The 25,195-nt window shown below is 32.9% G+C and overlaps 1 protein-coding gene across 2 annotated transcripts in view; it reads left to right on the top strand.

The window, feature by feature from the left end:
- LOC143063043 (uncharacterized) overlaps window positions 1-21,722 on the top strand; it is a 73,071-nt gene extending 51,349 nt beyond the window's left edge. For both annotated transcript variants that reach the window (XM_076234959.1, XM_076234960.1), the window contains exons 14-16: window positions 13,661-13,790; window positions 17,855-17,982; window positions 20,943-21,722. In XM_076234959.1, the coding sequence (XP_076091074.1) occupies window positions 13,661-13,790; window positions 17,855-17,982; window positions 20,943-21,236 (552 nt within the window). In that variant the 3' untranslated portion in view covers window positions 21,237-21,722. The remainder of the gene's footprint in view (window positions 1-13,660; window positions 13,791-17,854; window positions 17,983-20,942) is intronic.
- Window positions 21,723-25,195: the final 3,473 nt, after the last annotated feature.

Here is a 25,195-nt window from a genome sequence, read left to right on the forward strand (position 1 = left end):
TAGCCATGGTATTTTGACCCCCCCCCCCCTGCGGTATATTGAACCCGCTACTATAGACCTTGAATTTCAAAAATTCAAGCTATTCTAACTCCTTAACACAGTTATAATACTCCAATAAGTAGTTTGTATGTATTTAATATACTGGAAAAGATATTTTGAAAATTTTACTTAGCCATGGTATTTTGACCCCTCTGCGGTATATTGAACCCCCTACTATCATGACTATAGACCTTGAATTTCAAAAATTCAAGCTATTCTAACTCCTCAACATAGTTATAATACTCCAATAAGTAGTTTGTATGTATTTAATATACTGAAAAAGATATTTTGAAAATTTTACTTAGCCATGGTATTTTGACCCCCCTGCGGTATATTGAACCCCCTACTATAGACCTTGAATTTCAAAAATTCAAGCTATTCTTACTCCTCAACATAGTTATAATACTCCAATGAGTAGTTTGTTTGTATTTAATATACTGGAAAAGATATTTTGAAAATTTTACTTAGCCATGGTATTTTGACCCCCCTGCGGTATATTGAACCCCCTACTATAGACCTTGAATTTCAAAAGTTCAAGCTATTCTAACTCCTTAACATAGTTATAATACTCCAATGAGTAGTTTGTATGTATTTAATATACTGGAAAAGATATTTTGAAAATTTTACTTAGCCATGGTATTTTGACCCCCCTGCGGTATATTGAACCCACTACTATAGACCTTGAATTTCAAAAATTCAAGCTATTCTAACTCCTCAACATAGTTATAATACTCCAATGAGTAGTTTGTATGTATTTAATATACTGGAAAAGATATTTTGAAAATTTTACTTAGCCATGGTATTTTGACCCCTCTGCGGTATATTGAACCCCCTACTATCATGACTATAGACCTTGAATTTCAAAAATTCAAGCTATTCTAACTCCTCAACATAGTTATAATACTCCAATGAGTAGTTTGTATGTATTTAATATACTGGAAAAGATATTTTGAAAATTTTACTTAGCCATGGTATTTTGACCCCTCTGCGGTATATTGAACCCCCTACTATCATGACTATAGACCTTGAATTTCAAAAATTCAAGCTATTCTAACTCCTCAACATAGTTATAATACTCCAATGAGTAGTTTGTATGTATTTAATATACTGGAAAAGATATTTTGAAAATTTTACTTAGCCATGGTATTTTGACCCCCCTGCGGTATAATGAACCCCCTACTATAGACCTTAAATTTCAAAAATTCAAGCTATTCTTACTCCTCAACATAGTTATAATACTCCAATGAGTAGTTTGTATGTATTGTATATACTGGAAAAGATATTTTGAAAATTTTACTTAGCCATGGTATTTTGACCCCCCTGCAGTATATTGCATGAACCCCCTACTAGAGACCTTAAATTTCAAAAGTTCAAGTTATTCTAACTCCTTAACATAGTTATAATACTCCAATGAGTAGTTTGTATGTATTTAATATACTGGGAAAGATATTTTGAAAATTTTACTTAGCCATGGTATTTTGACCCCCCCTGCGGTATATTGAACCCCCTACTATAGACCTTGAATTTCAAAAATTGAAGCTATTTCAACTCCTTAACATAGTTATAATACTCCAATAAGTAGTTTGTATGTATTTAATATACTGAAAAAGATATTTTGAAAATTTTACTTAGCCATGGTATTTTGACCCCCCTGCGGTATATTGAACCCCCTACTATAGACCTTGAATTTCAAAATTTCAAGCTATTCTAACTCCTTAACACAGTTATAATACTCCAATAAGTAGTTTGTATGTATTTAATATACTGGAAAAGATATTTTGAAAATTTTACTTAGCCATGGTATTTTGACCCCCCTGCGGTATATTGAAACCCCTACTATAGACCTTGAATTTCAAAAATTCAAGCTATTCTTACTCCTCAACATAGTTATAATACCCCAATGAGTAGTTTGTATGTATTTAATATACTGGAAAAGATATTTTGAAAATTTTACTTAGCCATGGTATTTTGACCCCCCTGCGGTATATTGAACCCCCTACTATAGACCTTAAATTTCAAAAGTTCAAGCTATTTCAACTCCTTAACATAGTTATAATACTCCAATAAGTAGTTTGTATGTATTTAATATACTGGAAAAGATATTTTGAAAATTTTACTTAGCCATGGTATTTTGACCCCCCTGCGGTATATTGAACCCCCTACTATAGACCTTGAATTTCAAAAATTCAAGCTATTCTTACTCCTCAACATGGTTATAATACTCAAATGAGTAGTTTGTATGTATTTAATATACTGGAAAAGATATTTTGAAAATTTTACTTGGCCATGGTATTTTGACCCCCCTGCAGTATATTGAACCCCCTACTATAGACCTTAAATTTCAAAAATTCAAGCTATTCTAACTCCTTAACATAGTTATAATACTCCAATAAGTAGTTTGTATGTATTTAATATACTGGAAATATATTTTGAAAATTTTACTTAGCCATGGTATTTTGACCCCCCTGCGGTATATTGAACCCCCTACTATAGACCTTGAATTTCAAAAGTTCAAGCTATTCTAACTCCTTAACATAGTTATAATACTCCAATGAGTAGTTTGTATGTATTTAATATACTGGAAAAGATATTTTGAAAATTTTACTTAGCCATGGTATTTTGACCCCCCTGCGGTATATTGAACCCCCTACTTAAAAGCACAAATTAAAAAAAAATGATAGCCAATAAATTGTAAATTAGATTATCTGCAATACTATTTATCAAAAACAGGGGGGTTCAATATACCGCAGGGGGGTTCAAAATACCATATGTGAAAAATGACCCCGGGGTCAAAATACCATGCGGTATAATGACCCCGGGGTCATTTTACCGCATGGTATTTTGACCCCGGGTTCACTTTTTAGGGGGTTCAAAATACCATATGACACCGGGGTCAAAATACCGCTATGGTAAATTGAACCCCCCCTGTATGGAAAATTGAACCCCCATGGTAAATTGAACCCCCCTGTTTTTTTCATCCTAGATGAATATTAGAACATTTTACATTATTCTAAAGCTTATCATAGATTAAAAAATCATTCATACAAGAAGGGGAGGTACATTTTCCATGCTTAATTAAAAGAAATATCTTTGCTTGGTATAGGTGCTCTGAAGTCTTTACCAACAAAATGTCATTCAAAATACTTATTGACACATTATAACTAGACCATATGTAGCTTGAATGCTTTAATTATTTGTAATTATAACATATGTATATATATATATATATATATATAAGGGTAGTTTTGATTTTCCATGGTAAAAAAAGGGGGAGGGGGTCAAAATACCATGCCAAAGTAAAATTTTAAAAATATCTTTTCCAGCAAGTTAAATACATACAAACTACTTATTGGTGAATTCTAACTACATAAAAGAGTTAGAATTGCCAGATTTTTGGAAATTAAAGGCCTAGAGTAGGGGGTTCAGTATACCGCAGGGGGGTCAAAATACCATGGCAAAGTAAAATTTTCAAAATATCTTTTCCAGCAAGTTAAATACATACAAACTACTTATTTGTGTATTCTAACTACATAAAAGAGTTAGAATTGCCAGAATTTCTGAAATTCAAGGCCTAGAGTAGGGGGTTCAATATACTGCAGGGGGGTCAAAATACCAAGGCAAAGTGAAATTTTCAAAATAACTTTTCCAGCAAGTTTAATACATACAAACTACTTGTTGGTGTATATTAACTACATATAAGAGTTAAAATTGCAAGAATTTTTTGAATTGTCTAGAGTAAGGGGTTCAATATATCGCAGGGGGTCAAAATACCATGGCAAAGTAAAGTTTTCAAAATATCTTTTCCAGCAAGTTTAATACATACAAACTACTTATTGGTGTATTCTAACTACATAAAAAAGTTCAAATTGCCAGAATTTCTGAAATTAAAGGCCTAGAGTAGGGGGTTCAATATACCGCAGGGGGGTCAAAATACCATGGCAAAGAAAAATTTTCAAAATATCTTTTCCAGCAAGTTTAATAAATACAAACTACTTATTGGTGTATTCTAACTACATAAAAAAGTTCAAATTGCCAGAATTTCTGAAATTAAAGGCCTAGAGTAGGGGGTTCAATATACCGCAGGGGGGTCCAAATACCATGGCAAAGTAAAATTTTCAAAATAACTTTTCCAGCAAGTTTAATACATACAAACTGCTTATTGGTGTATTCTAACTACATAAAAAGTTTGAATTGCCAGAATTTTTTGAATTAAAGGTCTAGAGTAGCGGGTTCAATATACCGCAGGGGGTCAAAATACCATGGCTAAGTAAAATTTTTGACCCCCCTGTGGTATATTGAACCCCCTACTATAGACCTTGAATTTCAAAAATTCAAGCTATTTTAACTCCTTAACATAGTTATAATACTCCAATAAGTAGTTTGTATGTATTAAACATGATGGGAAAGATGTTTTGAACATTTTACTTTGCCATGGTATTTTGACCCGCCTACCATGGTATATTGAAACCCCTACTATAGGCCTTAAATTTTTTTAAATTCTAGCAATTCTAACTTTTAACATTGTAATAATACTCCAATAAGTAGTTTGTATGTATTTAATATACTGGAAAAGATATTTTGAAAATTTTACTCAGCCATGGTATTTTGACCCCCCTGCAGTATATTGAACACCCTACTATAGACCTTGAATTTCAAAAATTCAAGCTATTCTAACTCCTTAACATACATTGTAGTTATAATACTCCAATAAGTAGTTTGTATGTATTTAATATACTGGAAAAGATATTTTGAAAATTTTACTCAGCCATGGTATTTTGACCCCGCTGTGGTATATATTGAACCCCCTACTATAGACCTTGAATTTCAAAAATTCAAGCTATTCTAAATCCTTAACTTAGTTATAATACTCCAATAAGTAGTTTGTATGTATTTAATATACTGGAAAAGATATTTTGAAAATTTTACTTAGCCATGGTATTTTGACCCCCCTGCGGTATATTGAACCCCCTACTATAGACCTTGAATTTCAAAAATTCAAGCTATTCTAACTCCTTAACATAGTAACAATACTCCAGTAAGTAGTTTGTATGTATTTAATATACTGAAAAAGATATTTTGAAAATTTTACTTAGCCATGGTATTTTGACCCCCTGCGGTATATTGAACCCCCTACTATAGACCTTGAATTTCAAAAATTCAAGCTATTCTAACTCCTTAACATAGTTATAATACTCCAATAAGTAGTTTGTATGTATTTGATATACTGGAAAAGATATTTTGAAAATTTTACTTAGCCATGGTATTTTGAACCCCCTGCGGTATATTGAACCCCCTACTATAGACCTTGAATTTCAAAAATTCAAGCTATTCTAAATCCTTAACATAGTTATATTACTCCAGTAAGTAGTTTGTATGTATTCAATATACTGGAAAAGATATTTTGAAAATTTTACTTAGCCATGGTATTTTGAACCCCCTGCGGTATATTGAAACCCTACTATAGACCTTGAATTTCAAAAATTCAAGCTATTCTAACTCCTAAAACATAGTTATAATACTCCAATAAGTAGTTTGTATGTATTTGATATACTGGAAAAGATATTTTGAAAATTTTACTTAGCCATGGTATTTTGACCCCCCCCCCCCCCTTGCGGTATATTGAACCCCCTACTATAGACCTTGAATTTCAAAAATTCAAGCTATTCTAAATCCTTAACATAGTTATAATACTCCAATACGTAGTTTGTATATATTTGATATACTGGAAAAGATGTTTTGAAAATTTTACTTAGCCATGGTATTTTGACCCCCCTGCAGTATGTTGAACCCCCTACTATAGACCTTGAATTTCAAAAATTCAAGCTATTCTAACTCCTTAACATAGTTATAATACTCCAATAAGTAGTTTGTATGTATTTAATATACTGGAAAAGATGTTTTGAAAATTTCACTTAGCCATGGTATTTTGACCCCCCTGCGGTATATTGAACCCCCTACTATAGACCTTTTATTTCAAAAATTCAAGCTATTCTAACTCCTTAACATAGTTACAATACTCCAGTTAGTAGTTTGTATGTATTTAATATACTGAAAAAGATATTTTGAAAATTTTACTTAGCCATGGTATTTTGACCCCCCTGCGGTATTTTGAAACCCCTACTATAGACCTTGAAATTCAAAAATTAAAGCTATTCTAACTCCTTAACATAGTTACAATACTCCAGTAAGTAGTTTGTATGTATTTAATATACTGAAAAAGATATTTTGAAAATTTTACTTAGCCATGATGGTATTTTGACCCCCCTGCGGTATATTGAACCCCCTACTATAGACCTTGAATTTCAAAAATTCAAGCTATTCTAAATCCTTAACATAGTTATATTACTCCAGTAAGTAGTTTGTATGTATTCAATATACTGGAAAAGATATTTTGAAAATTTTACTTAGCCATGGTATTTTGAACCCCCTGCGGTATATTGAAACCCTACTATAGACCTTGAATTTCAAAAATTCAAGCTATTCTAACTCCTTTACATAGTTATAATACTCCAATAAGTAGTTTGTATATATTTGATATACAGGAAAAGATATTTTGAAAATTTTACTTAGCCATGGTATTTTGACCCCCCCCCCCCCTTGCGGTATATTGAACCCCCTACTATAGACCTTGAATTTCAAAAATTCAAGCTATTCTAAATCCTTAACATAGTTATAATACTCCAATACGTAGTTTGTATATATTTGATATACTGGAAAAGATGTTTTGAAAATTTTACTTAGCCATGGTATTTTGACCCCCCTGCAGTATGTTGAACCCCCTACTATAGACCTTGAATTTCAAAAATTCAAGCTATTCTAACTCCTTAACATAGTTATAATACTCCAATAAGTAGTTTGTATGTATTTAATATACTGGAAAAGATATTTTGAAAATTTCACTTAGCCATGGTATTTTGACCCCCCTGCGGTATATTGAACCCCCTACTATAGACCTTTTATTTCAAAAATTCAAGCTATTCTAACTCCTTAACATAGTTACAATACTCCAGTTAGTAGTTTGTATGTATTTAATATACTGAAAAAGATATTTTGAAAATTTTACTTAGCCATGGTATTTTGACCCCCCTGCGGTATTTTGAAACCCCTACTATAGACCTTGAAATTCAAAAATTAAAGCTATTCTAACTCCTTAACATAGTTACAATACTCCAGTAAGTAGTTTGTATGTATTTAATATACTGAAAAAGATATTTTGAAAATTTTACTTAGCCATGATGGTATTTTGACCCCCCTGCGGTATATTGAACCCCCTACTATAGACCTTGAATTTCAAAAATTCAAGCTATTCTAAATCCTTAACATAGTTATATTACTCCAGTAAGTAGTTTGTATGTATTCAATATACTGGAAAAGATATTTTGAAAATTTTACTTAGCCATGGTATTTTGAACCCCCTGCGGTATATTGAAACCCTACTATAGACCTTGAATTTCAAAAATTCAAGCTCTTCTAACTCCTTAACATAGTTATAATAATCCAATAAGTAGTTTGTATGTATTTGATATACTGGAAAAGATATTTTGAAAATTTTACTTAGCCATGGTATTTTGAACCCCCTGCGGTATATTGAAGCCCCTACTATAGACCTTGAATTTCAAAAATTCAAGCTATTCTAAATCCTTAACATAGTTATATTACTCCAGTAAGTAGTTTGTATGTATTTAATATACTGGAAAAGATATTTTGAAAATTTTAATTAGCAATGGTATTTTGACCCCCCTGCGGTATATTGAACCCCCTACTATAGACCTTGAATTTCAAAAATTAAAGCTATTCTAAATCCTTAACATAGTTACAATACTCCAGTAAGTAGTTTGTATGTATTTAATATACTGAAAAAGATATTTTGAAAATTTTACTTAGCCATGGTATTTTGACCCCCCTGCGGTATATTGAAACCCCTACTATAGACCTTGAATTTCAAAAATTCAAGCTATTCTAACTCCTTAACATAGTTATAATACTCCAGTAAGTAGTTTGTATATATTTGATATACTGGAAAAGATGTTTTGAAAATTTTACTTAGCCATGGTATTTTGACCCCCCTGCGGTATATTGAACCCCCTCTATAGACCTTGAAATTCAAAAATTAAAGCTATTCTAACTCCTTAACATAGTTACAATACTCCAGTAAGTAGTTTGTATGTATTTAATATACTGAAAAAGATATTTTGAAAATTTTACTTAGCCATGGTATTTTGACCCCCCTGCGGTATATTGAACCCCCTACTATAGACCTTGAATTTCAAAAATTCAAGCTATTCTAACTCCTTAACATAGTTACAATACTCCAGTAAGTAGTTTGTATGTATTTAATATACTGAAAAAGATATTTTGAAAATTTTACTTAGCCATGGTATTTTGACCCCCTGCGGTATATTGAACCCCCTACTATAGACCTTGAATTTCAAAAATTCAAGCTATTCTAACTCCTTAACATAGTTACAATACTCCAGTAAGTAGTTTGTATGTATTTGATATACTGGAAAAGATATTTTGAAAATTTTACTTAGCCATGGTATTTTGAACCCCCTGCGGTATATTGAAGCCCCTACTATAGACCTTGAATTTCAAAAATTCAAGCTATTCTAAATCCTTAACATAGTTATATTACTCCAGTAAGTAGTTTGTATGTATTTAATATACTGGAAAAGATATTTTGAAAATTTTAATTAGCAATGGTATTTTGACCCCCCTGCGGTATATTGAACCCCCTACTATAGACCTTGAATTTCAAAAATTAAAGCTATTCTAAATCCTTAACATAGTTACAATACTCCAGTAAGTAGTTTGTATGTATTTAATATACTGAAAAAGATATTTTGAAAATTTTACTTAGCCATGGTATTTTGACCCCCCTGCGGTATATTGAAACCCCTACTATAGACCTTGAATTTCAAAAATTCAAGCTATTCTAACTCCTTAACATAGTTATAATACTCCAGTAAGTAGTTTGTATGTACTTGATATACTGGAAAAGATATTTTGAAAATTTTACTTAGCCATGGTATTTTGAACCCCCTGCGGTATATTGAACCCCCTACTATAGACCTTGAATTTCAAAAATTAAAGCTATTCTAAATCCTTAACATAGTTATATTACTCCAGTAAGTAGTTTGTATGTATTTAATATACTGGAAAAGATATTTTGAAAATTTTACTTAGCCATGGTATTTTGACCCCCCTGCGGTATATTGAACCCCCTACTATAGACCTTGAATTTCAAAAATTCAAGCTATTCTAACTCCATAACATTGTTATAATACTCCAATAAGTAGTTTGTATATATTTGATATACTGGAAAAGATGTTTTGAAAATTTTACTTAGCCATGGTATTTTGACCCCCCTGCGGTATATTGAACCCCCTCTATAGACCTTGAAATTCAAAAATTAAAGCTATTCTAACTCCTTAACATAGTTACAATACTCCAGTAAGTAGTTTGTATGTATTTAATATACTGAAAAAGATATTTTGAAAATTTTACTTAGCCATGGTATTTTGACCCCCCTGCGGTATATTGAACCCCCTACTATAGACCTTGAATTTCAAAAATTCAAGCTATTCTAACTCCTTAACATAGTTACAATACTCCAGTAAGTAGTTTGTATGTATTTAATATACTGAAAAAGATATTTTGAAAATTTTACTTAGCCATGGTATTTTGACCCCCTGCGGTATATTGAACCCCCTACTATAGACCTTGAATTTCAAAAATTCAAGCTATTCTAACTCCTTAACATAGTTACAATACTCCAGTAAGTAGTTTGTATGTATTTGATATACTGGAAAAGATATTTTGAAAATTTTACTTAGCCATGGTATTTTGAACCCCCTGCGGTATATTGAACCCCCTACTATAGACCTTGAATTTCAAAAATTCAAGCTATTCTAAATCCTTAACATAGTTATATTACTCCAGTAAGTAGTTTGTATGTATTTGATATACTGGAAAAGATATTTTGAAAATTTTACTTAGCCATGGTATTTTGAACCCCCTGCGGTATATTGAAACCCTACTATAGACCTTGAATTTCAAAAATTCAAGCTATTCTAACTCCTAAAACATAGTTATAATACTCCAATAAGTAGTTTGTATGTATTTGATATACTGGAAAAGATATTTTGAAAATTTTACTTAGCCATGGTATGTTGACCCCCCTGCGGTATATTGAACCCCCTACTATAGACCTTTTATTTCAAAGATTCAAGCTATTCTAACTCCTTAACATTGTTACAATACTCCAGTAAGTAGTTTGTATGTATTTAATATACTGAAAAAGATATTTTGAAAATTTTACTTAGCCATGGTATTTTAACCACCTGCGGTATATTGAACCCCCTACTATAGACCTTGAATTTCAAAAATTCAAGCTATTCTAACTCCTTAACATAGTTATAATACTCCAATAAGTAGTTGGTATGTATTTAATATACTGGAAAAGATATTTTGAAAATTTTACTTAGCCATGGTATTTTGACCCCCCTGCGGAATATTGAACCCCCTACTATAGACCTTGAATTTCAAAAATTCAAGCTATTCTAAATCCTTAACATAGTTATATTACTCCAATAAGTAGTTTATATGTATTTAATATACTGGAAAAGATATTTTGAAAATATTACTTAGCCATGATATTTTGACCCCCCTGCGGTATATTGAACCCCCTACTATAGACCTTTTATTTCAAAGATTCAAGCTATTCTAACTCCTTAACATAGTTATAATACTCCAATAAGTGGTTTGTATGTGTTAAACATGCTGGAAAAGATATTTTGAAAATTTTACTTAGCCATGGTATTTTGACCCCCCTGCGGTATATTGAACCCCCTACTATAGACCTTGAATTTCAAAAATTCAAGCTATTCTAAATCCTTAACATAGTTATATTTCTCCAATAAGTAGTTTATATGTATTTAATATACTGGAAAAGATATTTTGAAAATTTTACTTAGCCATGGTATTTTGACCCCCCTGCGGTATATTGAACCCCCTACTATAGACCTTTTATTTAAAAAATTCAAGCTATTCTAACTCCTTAACATAGTTATAATACTCCAATTAGTGGTTTGTATGTGTTAAACATGCTGGAAAAGATATTTTGAAAATTTTGCTTAGCCATGGTATTTTGACCCCCCTGCGGTATATTGAACCCCCTACTTAAAACCACAAATTAAAAAAAATGATAGCCAATAAATTGTTAATTAGATTATCTGCAATACTATTTATCAAAAACAGGGGGGTTCAATATACCGCAGGGGGGTTCAAAATACCATATGTGAAAAATGACCCCGGGGTCAAAATACCATGCGGTATAATGACCCCGGGGTCATTTTACCGCATGGTATTTTGACCCCGGGTTCACTTTTTAGGGGGTTCAAAATACCATATGACACCGGTTTGACTAGAATTCTTTGACAAATGTTTGAAATTACCTGAGTTTCATTAGACCTTTGATAACAGTAACAAAAAGATTATTTACTTAATATTTTGTGGTATCAGGTCTGTTCGCACTTAATACACTTTCGCACCTTGCAGGTTTGCACCTCGCACATTCGCACCCAAGGTCCGTTCGCACTCTACTCATTCACGCTCAATTTTAATTCAAATTCAAGTTGAATATTGGAAAATCATGATTGTTGTTTTAAATTGCTTTGGTGTAAATACTGAATGTATTTATAGCTTGGTATGAGTAAAACATTGAAGATTTTAAAGGAAAAACACAAAAGATAATTGTTTTTAACAGCTTGGTCCTTTTGATCTGAAACAACGAAACAATAAAATATAGGAACCAAAATATAGCAATCCACTATTATAACCAAAACATGATAAAATCTATTCAACACACAGAAGAAAACATAGTCAGAATCTCCATTCATTTTGAAAGAAGTCAATGAAACAAAGTTATAGCAATACACTAACCAAAACATGATTAAGAGTTATTCAACACAAAATAAAACGTTGACAAAATACCACTTTAATTAGAAAGGATTATTATTATTTTTAACAATACGCTATCCAAAACATGATTAAGATTTATTCAACACAAATAAAAATGCTGTCTCACTTTATTTTGAGACAATGACAACAATTATACTTATAAGAAAACACTTGCTTACAGAGTTATTAAACACAAAACCAATTAAGATTGGGTGCGAACATTTAGGGTGTGAAAGTGAAAGGGGCGAACATGAGTGGGCGCGAACGGACCCGGATTAAGACTATGTACCAGTGAGAAATATACAAGCCTTTCTACGGTATTTATTTGTACAATTCAGGTAGTCTAGACCTATTCATTTGTCTTAAAAAAACAGCCAGTTGTCACCTTCACTTCACACACACACATATATACTAATATCAATTATATGCTTACGAGACATGTTGCATTGTTAAACTAATTACGGTATGTGAAAATCAAGACTTGCATAAAAACTATCCCAATATTAAAGACAGTGGCGTCATTTTTCTTCAGAGCTTTCAGCTCTTTGATTATTAACATTTTCCACTGAAACTACTGGGCCAAGTTCATTATAGATAGAGATAATTGTAAGCAGCAAGACTGTTTAGTAAAGTAAGATGTACAAACACATCACCATCACCAAAACACAATTTTGTCACGAATCCATCTGCTTCCTTTGTTTAATATTCACATAGACCAAGGTGAGCGACACAGGCTCTTTAGAGCCTCTAGTTTTTAATTCTCAATAAATCACAAATAGTAATATATATGAGTATCACCACCAGTCAGGTGATTTCTATCAAACATTGTACTATTGTCTGTATGTCATGTTACTATTGTCTGTATGTCATGTTACTATTGTCTGTATGTCATGTTACTATTGTCTTTATGTCATGTTACTATTGTCTATGTCATGTTACTATTGTCTGTATGTCATGTTACTATTGTCTGTATGTCATGTTACTATTGTCAATGTCAGATATATTGTTTTAGTGTTTTAGATATATTAAAGTTAAAGAATATCAATCAGTCACCAAAATTAAATGCAAAATGTTCAACTGCTAATAAATAAATCATTAATATCTTAGTTCTTTCTATCCACATTGCTGTGTAACTTGTAACTTTATCTTTGTTTTGACATTACAAACCATTTAATATGAATAAAAATTTGTAAGGGTTCCAAAGAACCTAGTGTTTTGCCTACATTTGCTGTTAAATAGTCGCATGGCTCAACGAAAATGGGGAAAAAAATATTAAAACATTTCCTCTAGATACTACTATCTTTTGATTATAAGAAGCTTCTGTCCAAGTTTGATAGAAATCCAGGATGGTTTATGAATCTAATAAATGTTTTAAAAACTTTAACAGCAGACTGTATGTTATGTTAACTGGAAGAAAAACTAAGTCCATTTTTATTAGATATGTTAGAAATAATAGGGAAAAACAGGAAATAAATTCTTACAACATTTTCTTCAAGAGTACTAGATACTAGCTTTTAATCATAAACAAGCTTTTTTCCAAGTTTGGTAGAAATCCAGGACTCCGCGGACAAAATAAAGGATGGCCATGTCTCACTTTTGCAACAAAATTTGCAGGCTCGACAAAAATGTAAATAATCATGCTTATGGATTAATGTTTTAGGTACTTCCTTCTTTGGTTGATGGATTATGGAGAAACTGTTTGTCTTTTGTTGGCAGCATGATATATTTGGAGAATTTGGAGGTCAGGTATAAAGTTCAAGGTCAAGAGGTTTATACAGGATATCCATCAGGTTTGTGTTACTTAATACATTAGTACCTAGAATCATACTTTGAGAAGCTACATGTTTTTCTTCAAAACATATGTAATCTTAAATAACCAATTATTATGACCTCATTTCTGATTGTCTGGATTTCCTTAATAGACCATTTTCACATAAACAACTTATCAATGCTGATCTTGAAATCTTATGCATGTTTTAGTTTAAATCCCATGATAATAAACGTTATCAATGTGAAAGGGTACGTTTTAATCAATGGTGAGATTGTACAAGGTTAATGAGGATTCCACACGACTAAGGTGCTAATTGACTTCTTAATTTATGACCTAATACTATGTATATGAAGTGAGCCCCGCTTATTTATCTAATTAATTAGGGTCCCTATAGTGATCAGTCTGTCCGTCCGTCCGTCCGTCCGTAACACTTTTGTGTCCGCTCCATTTCTAGAGAACCATTATGATTTCATACTTTATACTTTACATGGTTATTAACCACCACCAGAGGGCGTGTCATGATGTATGTGCAACTTCCTAGGTCAAAGGTCAAGGTAAAAAAAACTTTGGTTTCAGTTGACAACCCTGTGTCCTGTGGTGAAGATCGTGTCCGCTCTATATCTTGAGAACCGTTATGATTTCAAAGTTTATACTTGACATGTATATGAACCAACACCAGAGGGGGTGTCATAATTTATGAACGACTGCCTAGGGCAAAGTTCAAGGTCAAAAACTTTGGTTTCAGTTGACAACCCCATGTCCTATGGTAAAGATTGTGTCCGCTCTATATCTTGAGAACTGTTATCATTTTGAAGTTTATACCTGAAATGTATATAAACCAATATCAGAGAGTATGTCATAATTTATGTACAACTTCCTAGGTCAAAGGTCAAGGTCAAAAACTTTGGTTTCAGTTGACAACCCCATGTCCTATGGTAAAGATCGTGTCCGCTCTATATCTTGAGAACCGTTGTCATTTCAAAGTTTATACTTGACATGTATATAAACCAACACCAAAGGGTGTGTCATATTTTATGTACAACTTCTTAGGTCAAAGGTCAAGGTCAAAAACTTTGGTTTCAGTTGACAACCCCATGTCCTATGGGAAATATCGTGTCCGCTCTATATCTTGAGAACCGTTATCATTTCAAAGTTTATACTTGACATGTTTATAAACCAACACCAAAGGGTGTGTCATAATTTATTTACAACTTCCTAGGTCAAAGGTCAAGGTCAAAAACTTTGATTTTAGTTGACAAACCCATGTCCTATGGTAAAGATACAATTTTTTAATGCACATTATTCACAGCGGGGCCCACAGAGATGGCTCCCATCTCAATGATATCTAGTTCTTCCTGTTAAGTGAAGTACCACAGCGTAAATTTGTGACAATAAAAGGTACAATTAAAGCCAGGCGGCATATCAGATTGTATTTTACTGCATCCAACAGCACAAGTATTAAAACCTTTTAATGTGTCATTGTTAATAAAGTTGTCTGGTCAATATAAATTTTTATATTTTGATTCAACTGATGCTCCTGTTGATTGGACATGTAAACGCAAACACTTCATCAGATGATTATTTTTTTATGCCCAACCTAAGATAGTAGAGGGGCATTATGTTTTCTGGTCTGTGCGTCTGTCTGTCCTGCTTCAGGTTAAAGTTTTTGGTCTAGGCAATTTTTTATGAAGTTGAAGTCCAATCAACTTGAAACTTTGTAAACATGTTCCCAATGATATGTATGATCTTTCCACTTTTAATGCCAAATTAGAGTTTTACCCAATTTTCATGGTCCACAGAATATAGAAAATAATAGTGTGGATGGCTCATCCATGTACTTGGGACACATTCTTGTTTGCAAGTCTGCATGGTCACTGCTTAACAGCTGTTAGCCCTCAGTTGATGAACACTCTGTAATTATTGCGTGATTTCATAGTTTGGCCAAATAGGTTAGACATGGTGGGCAGTTAAATGTGAAACTGGTGTATTGAAAACGCTTGGCGATTTTTGGGGTACGATTGCTTTCAAGCAATCTGTAGACTTATACAATTGAATCAGGACCATGCCCTCACGTCAACCGTTTTATTCTAAACATTAAGGAACATCTCAGATTGTTATGATTTTCTTGCTTTTAAAGGTAAAAACAAACAAAAGGATTGAACTTAAACAACTTTCCTATAATGTTCTTCTCATAATCTTCATGTTTGATATTTCCCTTGACTTATATGCGTGTTTTTAACAACACGGAAAATCAGAATTAAGCAGTATTTATATTTAGTGTTTTTAGCTCACCTGGCCCAAAGGGACAAGTGAGCTTTTCCCATCACTTGGCGTCAGGCGTCTGTAAACTTTTACAAAAATCTTCTGAATCTCCTCTGAAACTAATGGGCCAAATTTAACCAAACTTAGCCACAATCATCACTAGGGTATCTAGTTTTAAAAATGTGTCCGGTGACCCAGCCAACCAACCAAGATGGCCACCATGGCTAAAAATAGAACATAGGGGTGAAATGTAGATTTTGGCTTATAACTCTGAAACCAAAGCGTTTAGAGCAAATATGACAAATTGGGTTAAATTGTTTATCAGGTCAAGACCTATCTGCCCTGAATTTTAGATGAATCGTACAACCGGTTGTTGGGTTGCTGCCCCTGAATTGGTAATTTTGAGGAAATTTTGCCGTTTTTGGTTATCATGAATATTATTATAGATAGAGATAAACTGTTAACAGCAATTATGTTGAGCAAAGTATGATCTACAAATAAGTCAACATGACCAAAATGATCAGTTGATCCCTTAAGGAGTTATTGCCCTTTATAGTCATTTTTTACCAATTTTTTGGAAATTTTTGTAATCTTTTACAAAAATCTCCTCTGAAACTACTGGGCCAAATTTAACCAAACTTAGTCACAATCATTATTAGGGTATCTTGTTTAAAAAATGTGTCCGGTGACCCAGCCAACCAACCAAGATGGCCACAATTGCTAAAAATGAAACGTAGGGGTAAAATGTAGATTTTGACTTATTACTCTGAAACCAAAGTATTTAGAGCAAATCTGACAAGGGGTTAAATTGTTTATCAAGTCAATTTTTATCTGCCTTGAAATTTTCAGATGAATTGGACAACGGGTTGTTGGGTTGCTGCTCCAAATTGGTAATTTTTAACGAAATTTTGCCGTTTTTATGCCCCACCTACGATAGTAGATGGGCATTATGTTTTCTGGTCCGTGCCTCCATTCATCCATTTGTTCGTCTGTGCATCCGTTCGTACCGCTCCAGGTTAAAGTTTTTGGTCAAGGTAGTTTTTGATGAAGTTGAAGTCCAATCAACTTGAAACTTATTACACATGTTCCCCATGATATGATCTTTCTAATTTTAATGCCCAATTAAAATTTTGACCCCAATTTCACGGTCCACTGAACATAGAAAATAATAGTGCGAGTGGAGCATCTGTGTACTATGGACACATTCTTGTTGGTAATTAACTTGAATACTATTATAGATAGAGATAAACTGTAAACAGCAATAATGTTCAGCAAAGTAAGATCTACAAATGGTCAGTTGACCCCTTAATGAGTTATTGCCCTTTATAGTCAATTTTTAACAATTTTCATTAATTTTGTAAATTTTTGTAAATTTTACATAATATTTTCCTCTGTAACTAAAGGGCCAAGTTTATTATAGATAGAGAAAATTGTAAGTAGCAAGAATGTTAAGTAAAGTAAGATCTCATACACATCACCATCATCAAAACACGATTTTGTCATTAATCCATCTGTGTCCTGTGTTTGATACATGTATGCACATAGAACAAGGTGAGCGACACAGGCTCTTAGGAGCCTCTAGTTTTAAATCCCAATAGAGTTCTTGAATGTATTTAATAGTTAAGGAATTTCTAATCTGCTTACTATCAACAATATTTCTATAAACTTTAACAGTCATAAATTTGACTTTGGTTTGCAAGTTATCTACTTGGATGAAAATATGACCAAAGATTTGTATTCCTTTATAAATCTTTGACTTGATGTCATGGATCTGTATATTAAATTAATTTTTCTGCTTACTTGACTTTCCATTTGTTGCAGTACTATTCAGTCAAATGGCAGAGTCCCAGTTGCTTTATGAAGTAACAACATTGCTACAGTATACAGATGTACCACAGAATAAATTAGTCCTGAATAATTATTTGAAGTCCTATGTGAAATTTCTTAAGGTTTGTATGAATAATAAATTGAGTTGCAAACTTTGTGCAATAATAAGGGATATGTGGGCATCATCCTGCTTGCCGTGGGAGCAGAACAAATTTAAATGGAACTTATTAATAACACTGAAGTAGCATTTGCCAGCCTGTCTTTTTCTGTCTTGCCTTACTGCGACAAATAATTGTTTTCTAGAATTATCTTCTATACTTTACATATAGATGCAATGTATCATTATTTTTTGTCTCACCTGCATCAAAAGTAGCAGTATGTGAGCCATAGATATAACCACCCAGCTGCATGGCTATATAAACTTTTTGTAAAAAGCTTTATATTTCAGAAGGTAGGAGATTTGGATACTTCATATCTTGTATGCAAATACCTTATGTTACCAAGTTTCAGTCTGTCATAGGTCTATTGTCCTTGACTTCATTTTCTTAGTTCAGCTACTTCTTGAAAAAATATTTGAGATTTTTTTGTCAAGTGAATTTCTCATGAGTAATATGATAACTATATTTGGTATATATATGTCATATGCAACTTCTGTATGTCTGTCAGACAGGATTCCCTTGACCTCAACTTCATTGCATGGATCTGTGATCAAGGTTAAAGTTAAGTGATTATATCCATTTTCAAATACTATAAACGGTTAATCAACTACATGTGGTGTATGGAATGATTGTAATAGGTACATGTCTGTCTGTCAGATTTCATCTGACCTTGACCTCATTTACATGTTCATTGGTCACTATTGGTAAATGTTTTTCAAGTACTTAAGGCAATAGATCAGCTTTATATGGTGTATGGAATGATTGTATAAAGGTAGACATGTGTGTATGTTAGGAATCATGACTTTGACCTCATGTTTTTGGATCATTGGTTAAAGTTAAGTGCTGGAGATATCTAGGTGTTACAGATTTCCTGTCATACACTAATTAAGATTTTATTAACCGGATTTTTGTGACAAAAATGTCGGTTATTGATTTGGGGATGTACGGCGGGCGGCCGGGCGGGCGGGCGGCAATCAAATGTTGTCCGTGCATTAACTCATGAACCGTTCAACCAAAGCTTTTAAAATTTTAATATGTTGTTACTGACAACTAAATGAAGGTCAAGTTCAATTATGGCGATTTTGACTTTTACCGTTCAGGAGTTATGGTTCTTGAAAGATTGAAAAATGGAGTTGTCCGTGCATTTACGCATGAACTGTTCTACCAAAGCTTCCCAAATTTTAATATGTTGTTACTAATGAAAGAATGGAGGTCAAGTTCAATAATGACGAATTTGACTTTTACCGTTCAGGAGTTATGGTTCTTGAAAGATTGAAAAATGGAGTTTCCAGTCGTGTCCGTGCATTTATGCATGAACTGTTCTACCAAAGCTTCCGAAATTTTAATATGCTGTTACTGATGACAAAATGGAGGTCAAGTTCAATAATGACGATTTTGACTTTTACCGTTCAGGAGTTATGGTTCTTGAAAGATTGAAAAATGGTTTTTCCCGTCGTGTCCATGCATTTTCTCATGAACCATTCAACCAAAGCTTTTGAAATTTTAATATGTTGTTACTGATGACAAAATAGAGGTCAAGTTCAATAATGACGATTTTGACTTTTACCGTTCAGGAGTTATGGTTCTTGAAAGATCGTAAAATGGCGTTTCCATTCAGGTTGTTGCATTTACTCATGAACCATTCAATCTAAGCTTTTCAAATTTTAATATGTTGATACTGATGACAAAATGGAGGTCAAATTTGATATTGACGATTTTCACTTTCACCATTCATCAGTAATGGTTCTTGTGATTTTGCCAGGACACAAATAAATGTTAATAAATCCGGTTTGCTGTCGTTGTGACAGCCTCTTGTTTGGAATAGACAGGTTTGATTACTGAAAAATACTGTGCTTCCCTGATAGGTTTTTTAGTTTACAGATTTCAAGATGAGACGATATTCAGGTAGACCGAATTTAATGGGTTGTTTATGCATCGCTAAAATCATAATGATACAGAATAAACATGGAATTTATTCAAAAATTTCAAGCAAAAGAAATTATGCAAATTCCATTATTAAAAATAATTCCAAAAAAATAGCCTGTTTTAAACACTTTTAAGTGAGATATTTAGTATACCCCCGCTTTAAAAAAACTGTTTTACTTCTGTCTGTCCATCTGTCAGTCCATCTGTCAGTCCATCCCATGAATATTTTTCACCACTCTTTCTCAGGAACTTCTTACAAGGATTTCTAAAAATTGGTTTCAGGGTTAATATGATATAAAAAAGATGTGGTATGATTGACAATGAGTCATCTCTCCACAAGAGACCAAAAAATGACACAGAAATTAACATTTATAGGTCACCCAACAAAGCTGATACCACATAGTCAGCTATAAAAGGCCCCGAAATGACAATGTAAAACTATTCAAACGAGAAAACTAATGGCCTAATTATAAGTCAGCTTTACTGAATGATGGGTTTTCAGAATCATCGCTCAAGATGTTCCTGTTAACTGAACACTTGTATCATTTTACACAAGATAGCCAAGTTGAAAATATACGTCGCATCTTTCTCAGGAACTACAATACAAGTATTTCTGAAGATTGATTTCAGGGTTTATACAAATCAGCTTCACTGTGTGATGTGTTTACATCAGCTACACTGTGTGATGTGTTTACATCAGCTACACTGTGTGATGTGTTTACAGATTCATGACTAAACAACTCCCTGTTTACCAAATTTTGGGCCTGGGTATCATCAGTGTGCAGAAGCTCACACTTGTTTATAGAAGTCATATTGCCTTTTTAAGAAATTTGTTTTGATAAGAATTGAGTGCCACATTTATTGTACTTTTGTTAAAGAGAAGGCTGTATGTAAATTCATGTTTTAAATTCAGTTATTAGTTCAGGAATACAAAGTTTTTATAACAAAAGCTGTTTTAAAAAAATCAACTTCAAGGTGTTTTTTCTATTTTCTTTTAGGAAGACATTGTTATAGAGGATGAAGGGGAAGAAGAAGAAAAAGGGTTTTTGTTGTCGGAGGTTTTCTCTCATGTTGTCAGAGGAATATCGTGGATGGATGATTCTGATTCAGATCCTTGCAATGTTTTATTACTAGATATTGTCTGCAGCATGGACCATATGTACTTTGACTCGGAAGAGAAAAGAGTTCTCATTCAAAATATAGCAGATTGTGTTCATTTTATTAAAAATAAACACACCCGATCAATGGTTAATAAAAAGTTGAAAGATATTTTGAAAAATTTGTATGATTGAAAATAAAAATGATAAGTAATTTTACAGCATTCCTGATGTGATTGGAAGCAGTACCTCTGGCCAATGGAAGGCATTGGAAGCCAGTCAAAATGGTACGGAATTGCTGGTAAAATGTCGTCTATTTTTTGGAAGAAAGTTAAATGAACACACAACCTATACACAGCCTGACAACTTATTGTATAATTTGTTCCACTGTGCAAGAGGAGAAACACATCTTGGCAGAATAATTTTTACAAACATTTTCACAACAAAAACATTTTATTTTAATTTCTTTTTATAGTTTACTTACATACTTACAATGAACTTTCACTCTCACTTTCAGTTGCTATTTATAACATTACCGTACTTACCATAGTAACATTGGGATGTTTAAATTTTTCAACATGATTTTGTACTTCAGCATGATTTTATGTATTGTTTTTATCCTGATGACGGTGCCCTAGGCACAAAACATGTTGATTAATAAATCTTTGCAGCAGTCCTAAAGTGTTGTTATACTAAAATTGAGAATGGAAATGGGGAATGTGTCAAAGAGACAGCAACCTGCACATAGAACAGACAACAGGAGAAGGTCACCAATCGGTCTTCAAATCAGCGAGAAACTCCCGTACCCGAAGGCGTCTCTCAGCATGGCCCCTAAACAAATATCTTTACTAGTTCAGTGATAATAGACGTCATACTAAACTCCGAATTACACACAAGAAACTGAAATTAATATTTGTACAAGACTAACAAAGGCCAGAGGTTCCTGACTTTGGACAGGTGCAAAAATGTGGCAGGGTTAAACATGTTTTTTGAGATCTCAACCCTCCCCCTATACACTGTAGAAAAGTAAACGCATAACAATATACACAGTCAAATACAGTTCAAGAGAAGTCTGAGCCAATGTCAGAAGAGGTGACAAAAGAAAATAAACAAAATGACAATAATACATAAATAACAACTGACTACCAGCAGTTACTGAAATGCCACTCCAGACCTCAATTTAACTGATTGAAAGATTATGTCTTCATCATATGAATATCCGGCACAATCCCTCCCGTTAGGGGTTGAGTGTTATACCATCATAAAATATATGAGAAGAACATAACCCGTGTCATGCCAATAACTGGTTTTTAAATAAATGTGTAATTCCGATGCAAGGACCCTATAAGTGAATCAATATTAAAGCCAAAATATGCAATCTTTAATGACCTGACAACAGTATCGTAACTATAACCGTTCTTAATGATGTACTTAGGTGAGGTTAGGTAAAAATTAAGAAATTAAGAAATTAGAATTGATACTATAAGCTGGTAGAGCATCAACTAAGGATAAAGATAAGCTAGAAATATTGATAGGTCATGGACCTCCTTTTCCAGATATTTGAGATTTAAAATATGGCGGGAAAAGGCTGACTCGGACTTTTACCTTATATTATCATTGGTATTATTTGGATCTCAAAACAAAAGAAAGAAAATCACGAATCTTCTAAAATTTTGGTAAATGACCTTTTATGAGCTATTAAGTCTTATATAAAAAAAGAAATGGGTGTTATGGGGCAAAATATTTTACAATGTATTGTATAGAAAAACACCAAGGAGTCCGAACATTTGACACAAATTCCAAAACCTCACCTAAGTACATTCTTAATAAGTCTGTTTAAAGGGTTTGTTAGCTTCTGAGGTGAATACTGACATTTTAAGAATATTACCATAAAAGATTGATTGTGAAATATCTGAACGTATAAGATGTCTGCATGTTGAGTTATATTTTTGAATGATGTCCTTGTACCCATGATAAAATTTAGTAAATGTTTTGACTAGTTTGTGATATCTAAAACCCTGATGTCATATTTTTTAGGTTGATATATTTATAAGTTGAGATATAAAAACACCATAAGATGGTGACAAGGGAACGTCACCATCTAAAAATGGATAATTAACGATAGGAAATGAAAAATTATCTCTTTTATCACAAATTTTTGTATTAAACTTTCCGTTAATGATCTAGATATCAAGATCAAGGAAAGGGCAGTGGTCATTTTTAATATTAGCTTTATTTAAAGTAATTTCAACAGGATAAATTTCTTTAATATACATACTGAAGCCATCATTATTGAGAGCCAATATATCATCCAAATATCTAAAAGTATTATTAAATTTTTGTATAAATGTTGTTTTGATGGGTCTTTGCTGATTTTCGTCATAAATTGTAACTCATAGCAATACAAAAACAAGTCTGCAATAAGTGGTGCACAGTTAGTTCCCATTGGAATTCCAATAACCTGACGTTATACAGAATCTCCAAAGCGAACAAAAATGTTATCTTGTAATAATTCAAGGGCAGATATAGTATCAAAGCATGTCTAATTGACATAGTTCTTTTGTTTATTGCTACTAAAAAATGACCTACCGGTAAATAAGAGTTTGAAAATATGTATTCCCATTCTGACTTTTTAAATACCCATTTAATTAGGTGTGTGAACTTTTTCTTAATGAAAATATGAGGAAAAGTGGTAAATAGGGTAGAAAAATCAAAACTTTGAACAGATTCAAAATCACCAATTAAAGCATGCAACTTATCAAGTACTTACAACAAGTTTTTGACACTCTAAAAGTAATTAATTCCACTATTTTCAAAGGCCTTATTTGTACAATTTATTATCAGGTTTTTGATTGTACCAAGTGTACTATAAGAAGAATAGACAATTTAGTACTGGAACCAGTGGCGGATCCAGGGGGGGGTTCCGGGGGTGCGCACCCCCCCTTTATTTTTGCCGATCAATGCATTTGTATCGGGACATATGTTTTGCAACCCCCCTTTTGCCCTGGGTTAGCACCCCCCCTTTCGAAAATTCCTGCATCCGCCCCTGACTGGAACAATGGCTTGAAGATGAAATAAATCTATATTTATAAGTTGTTCTGTTTTGCTTCGGAAGCCAGTACATAGGACTTTCATTGTTTTTGGTTCTGCTTGTAAAGAGGTAGTTAAAAGATTATGTTTGTTACAGATGTTGTTTTCTGAAAATGGCGTCAGTTGGAATGTTGGTGAATTGGTGATTTCTTTTTTCAGAACCTCAATGTAAGAGACTTTCTACATTTTAAAAATAACTATATGCTAGTACTTAACTTTATTATACGACCCCAAAAAATTTTGGGATCGTATAATGGTATGATGATGTCGTCGTCCGTGTCGTCGTCGTCCGAAGACACATTGGTTTCTGGATAATAACTTTAGTTTAAGTGAATAGATCTTCATGAAATTTTTTCAGAAGGTTCAATACCACAAAAGGAAGGTTGGGATTGATTTTGGGGATGATGGTCCCAACTGATTAGGAATTAGGGGCCCAAAAGGGACCCAAAACAAGCATTTTTCTAGTTACAGGATATTACTTGTGTAGAAGTATTTCAATTGCTCTGAAATCATACCCCAATGTTTAAAACCACAAGTAGAAGGTTTGGATTCATTTTAGGGTTATGAGGCCGAAGTTAAGGAACTAAGGGCCAAAAAGGGGTCAAAACAAGCATTTTTCTAGTTTCAAGACAATAACTTATGTGTAATTGTATGGATCTCTCTGAAATTGTACCACAATGTACCATATAACAAAGGGGAGGCTGGGATTAAGTTTTGGGTTAATTGCCCAAAATATGTAGGAATTAGGGGCCAAAAAAGGGCCAAAAAGAAGCATGTTTCTAGTTTCCAAACAATCATGACAATAACTTGTGTTTAAGTGTATGGATCTCTCTGAAATTGTACTACACGGTTCAATACTGCAATGGAAAACATGGGATTGAGTTTAAGGGTTATTGCTCCAAGGGGGTTTCAAAAAGTGTGTGTGTGTGGGGGGGGGGGTTGTTTTGAAGGGCTTCCTTTTTTTTCAAAATTTTTCAAATTTCGAATTTTGAAAAGTTTCAAGAAGAAATCTTCAATTGCACAGTATTTTGCAATAGATTTGTTAGATCTTTGACCACATTAAT

Source organism: Mytilus galloprovincialis, chromosome 2 (genome assembly GCF_965363235.1).
Source record: "Mytilus galloprovincialis chromosome 2, xbMytGall1.hap1.1, whole genome shotgun sequence".
In the NCBI taxonomy this organism is placed as follows: domain Eukaryota; kingdom Metazoa; phylum Mollusca; class Bivalvia; order Mytilida; family Mytilidae; genus Mytilus; species Mytilus galloprovincialis.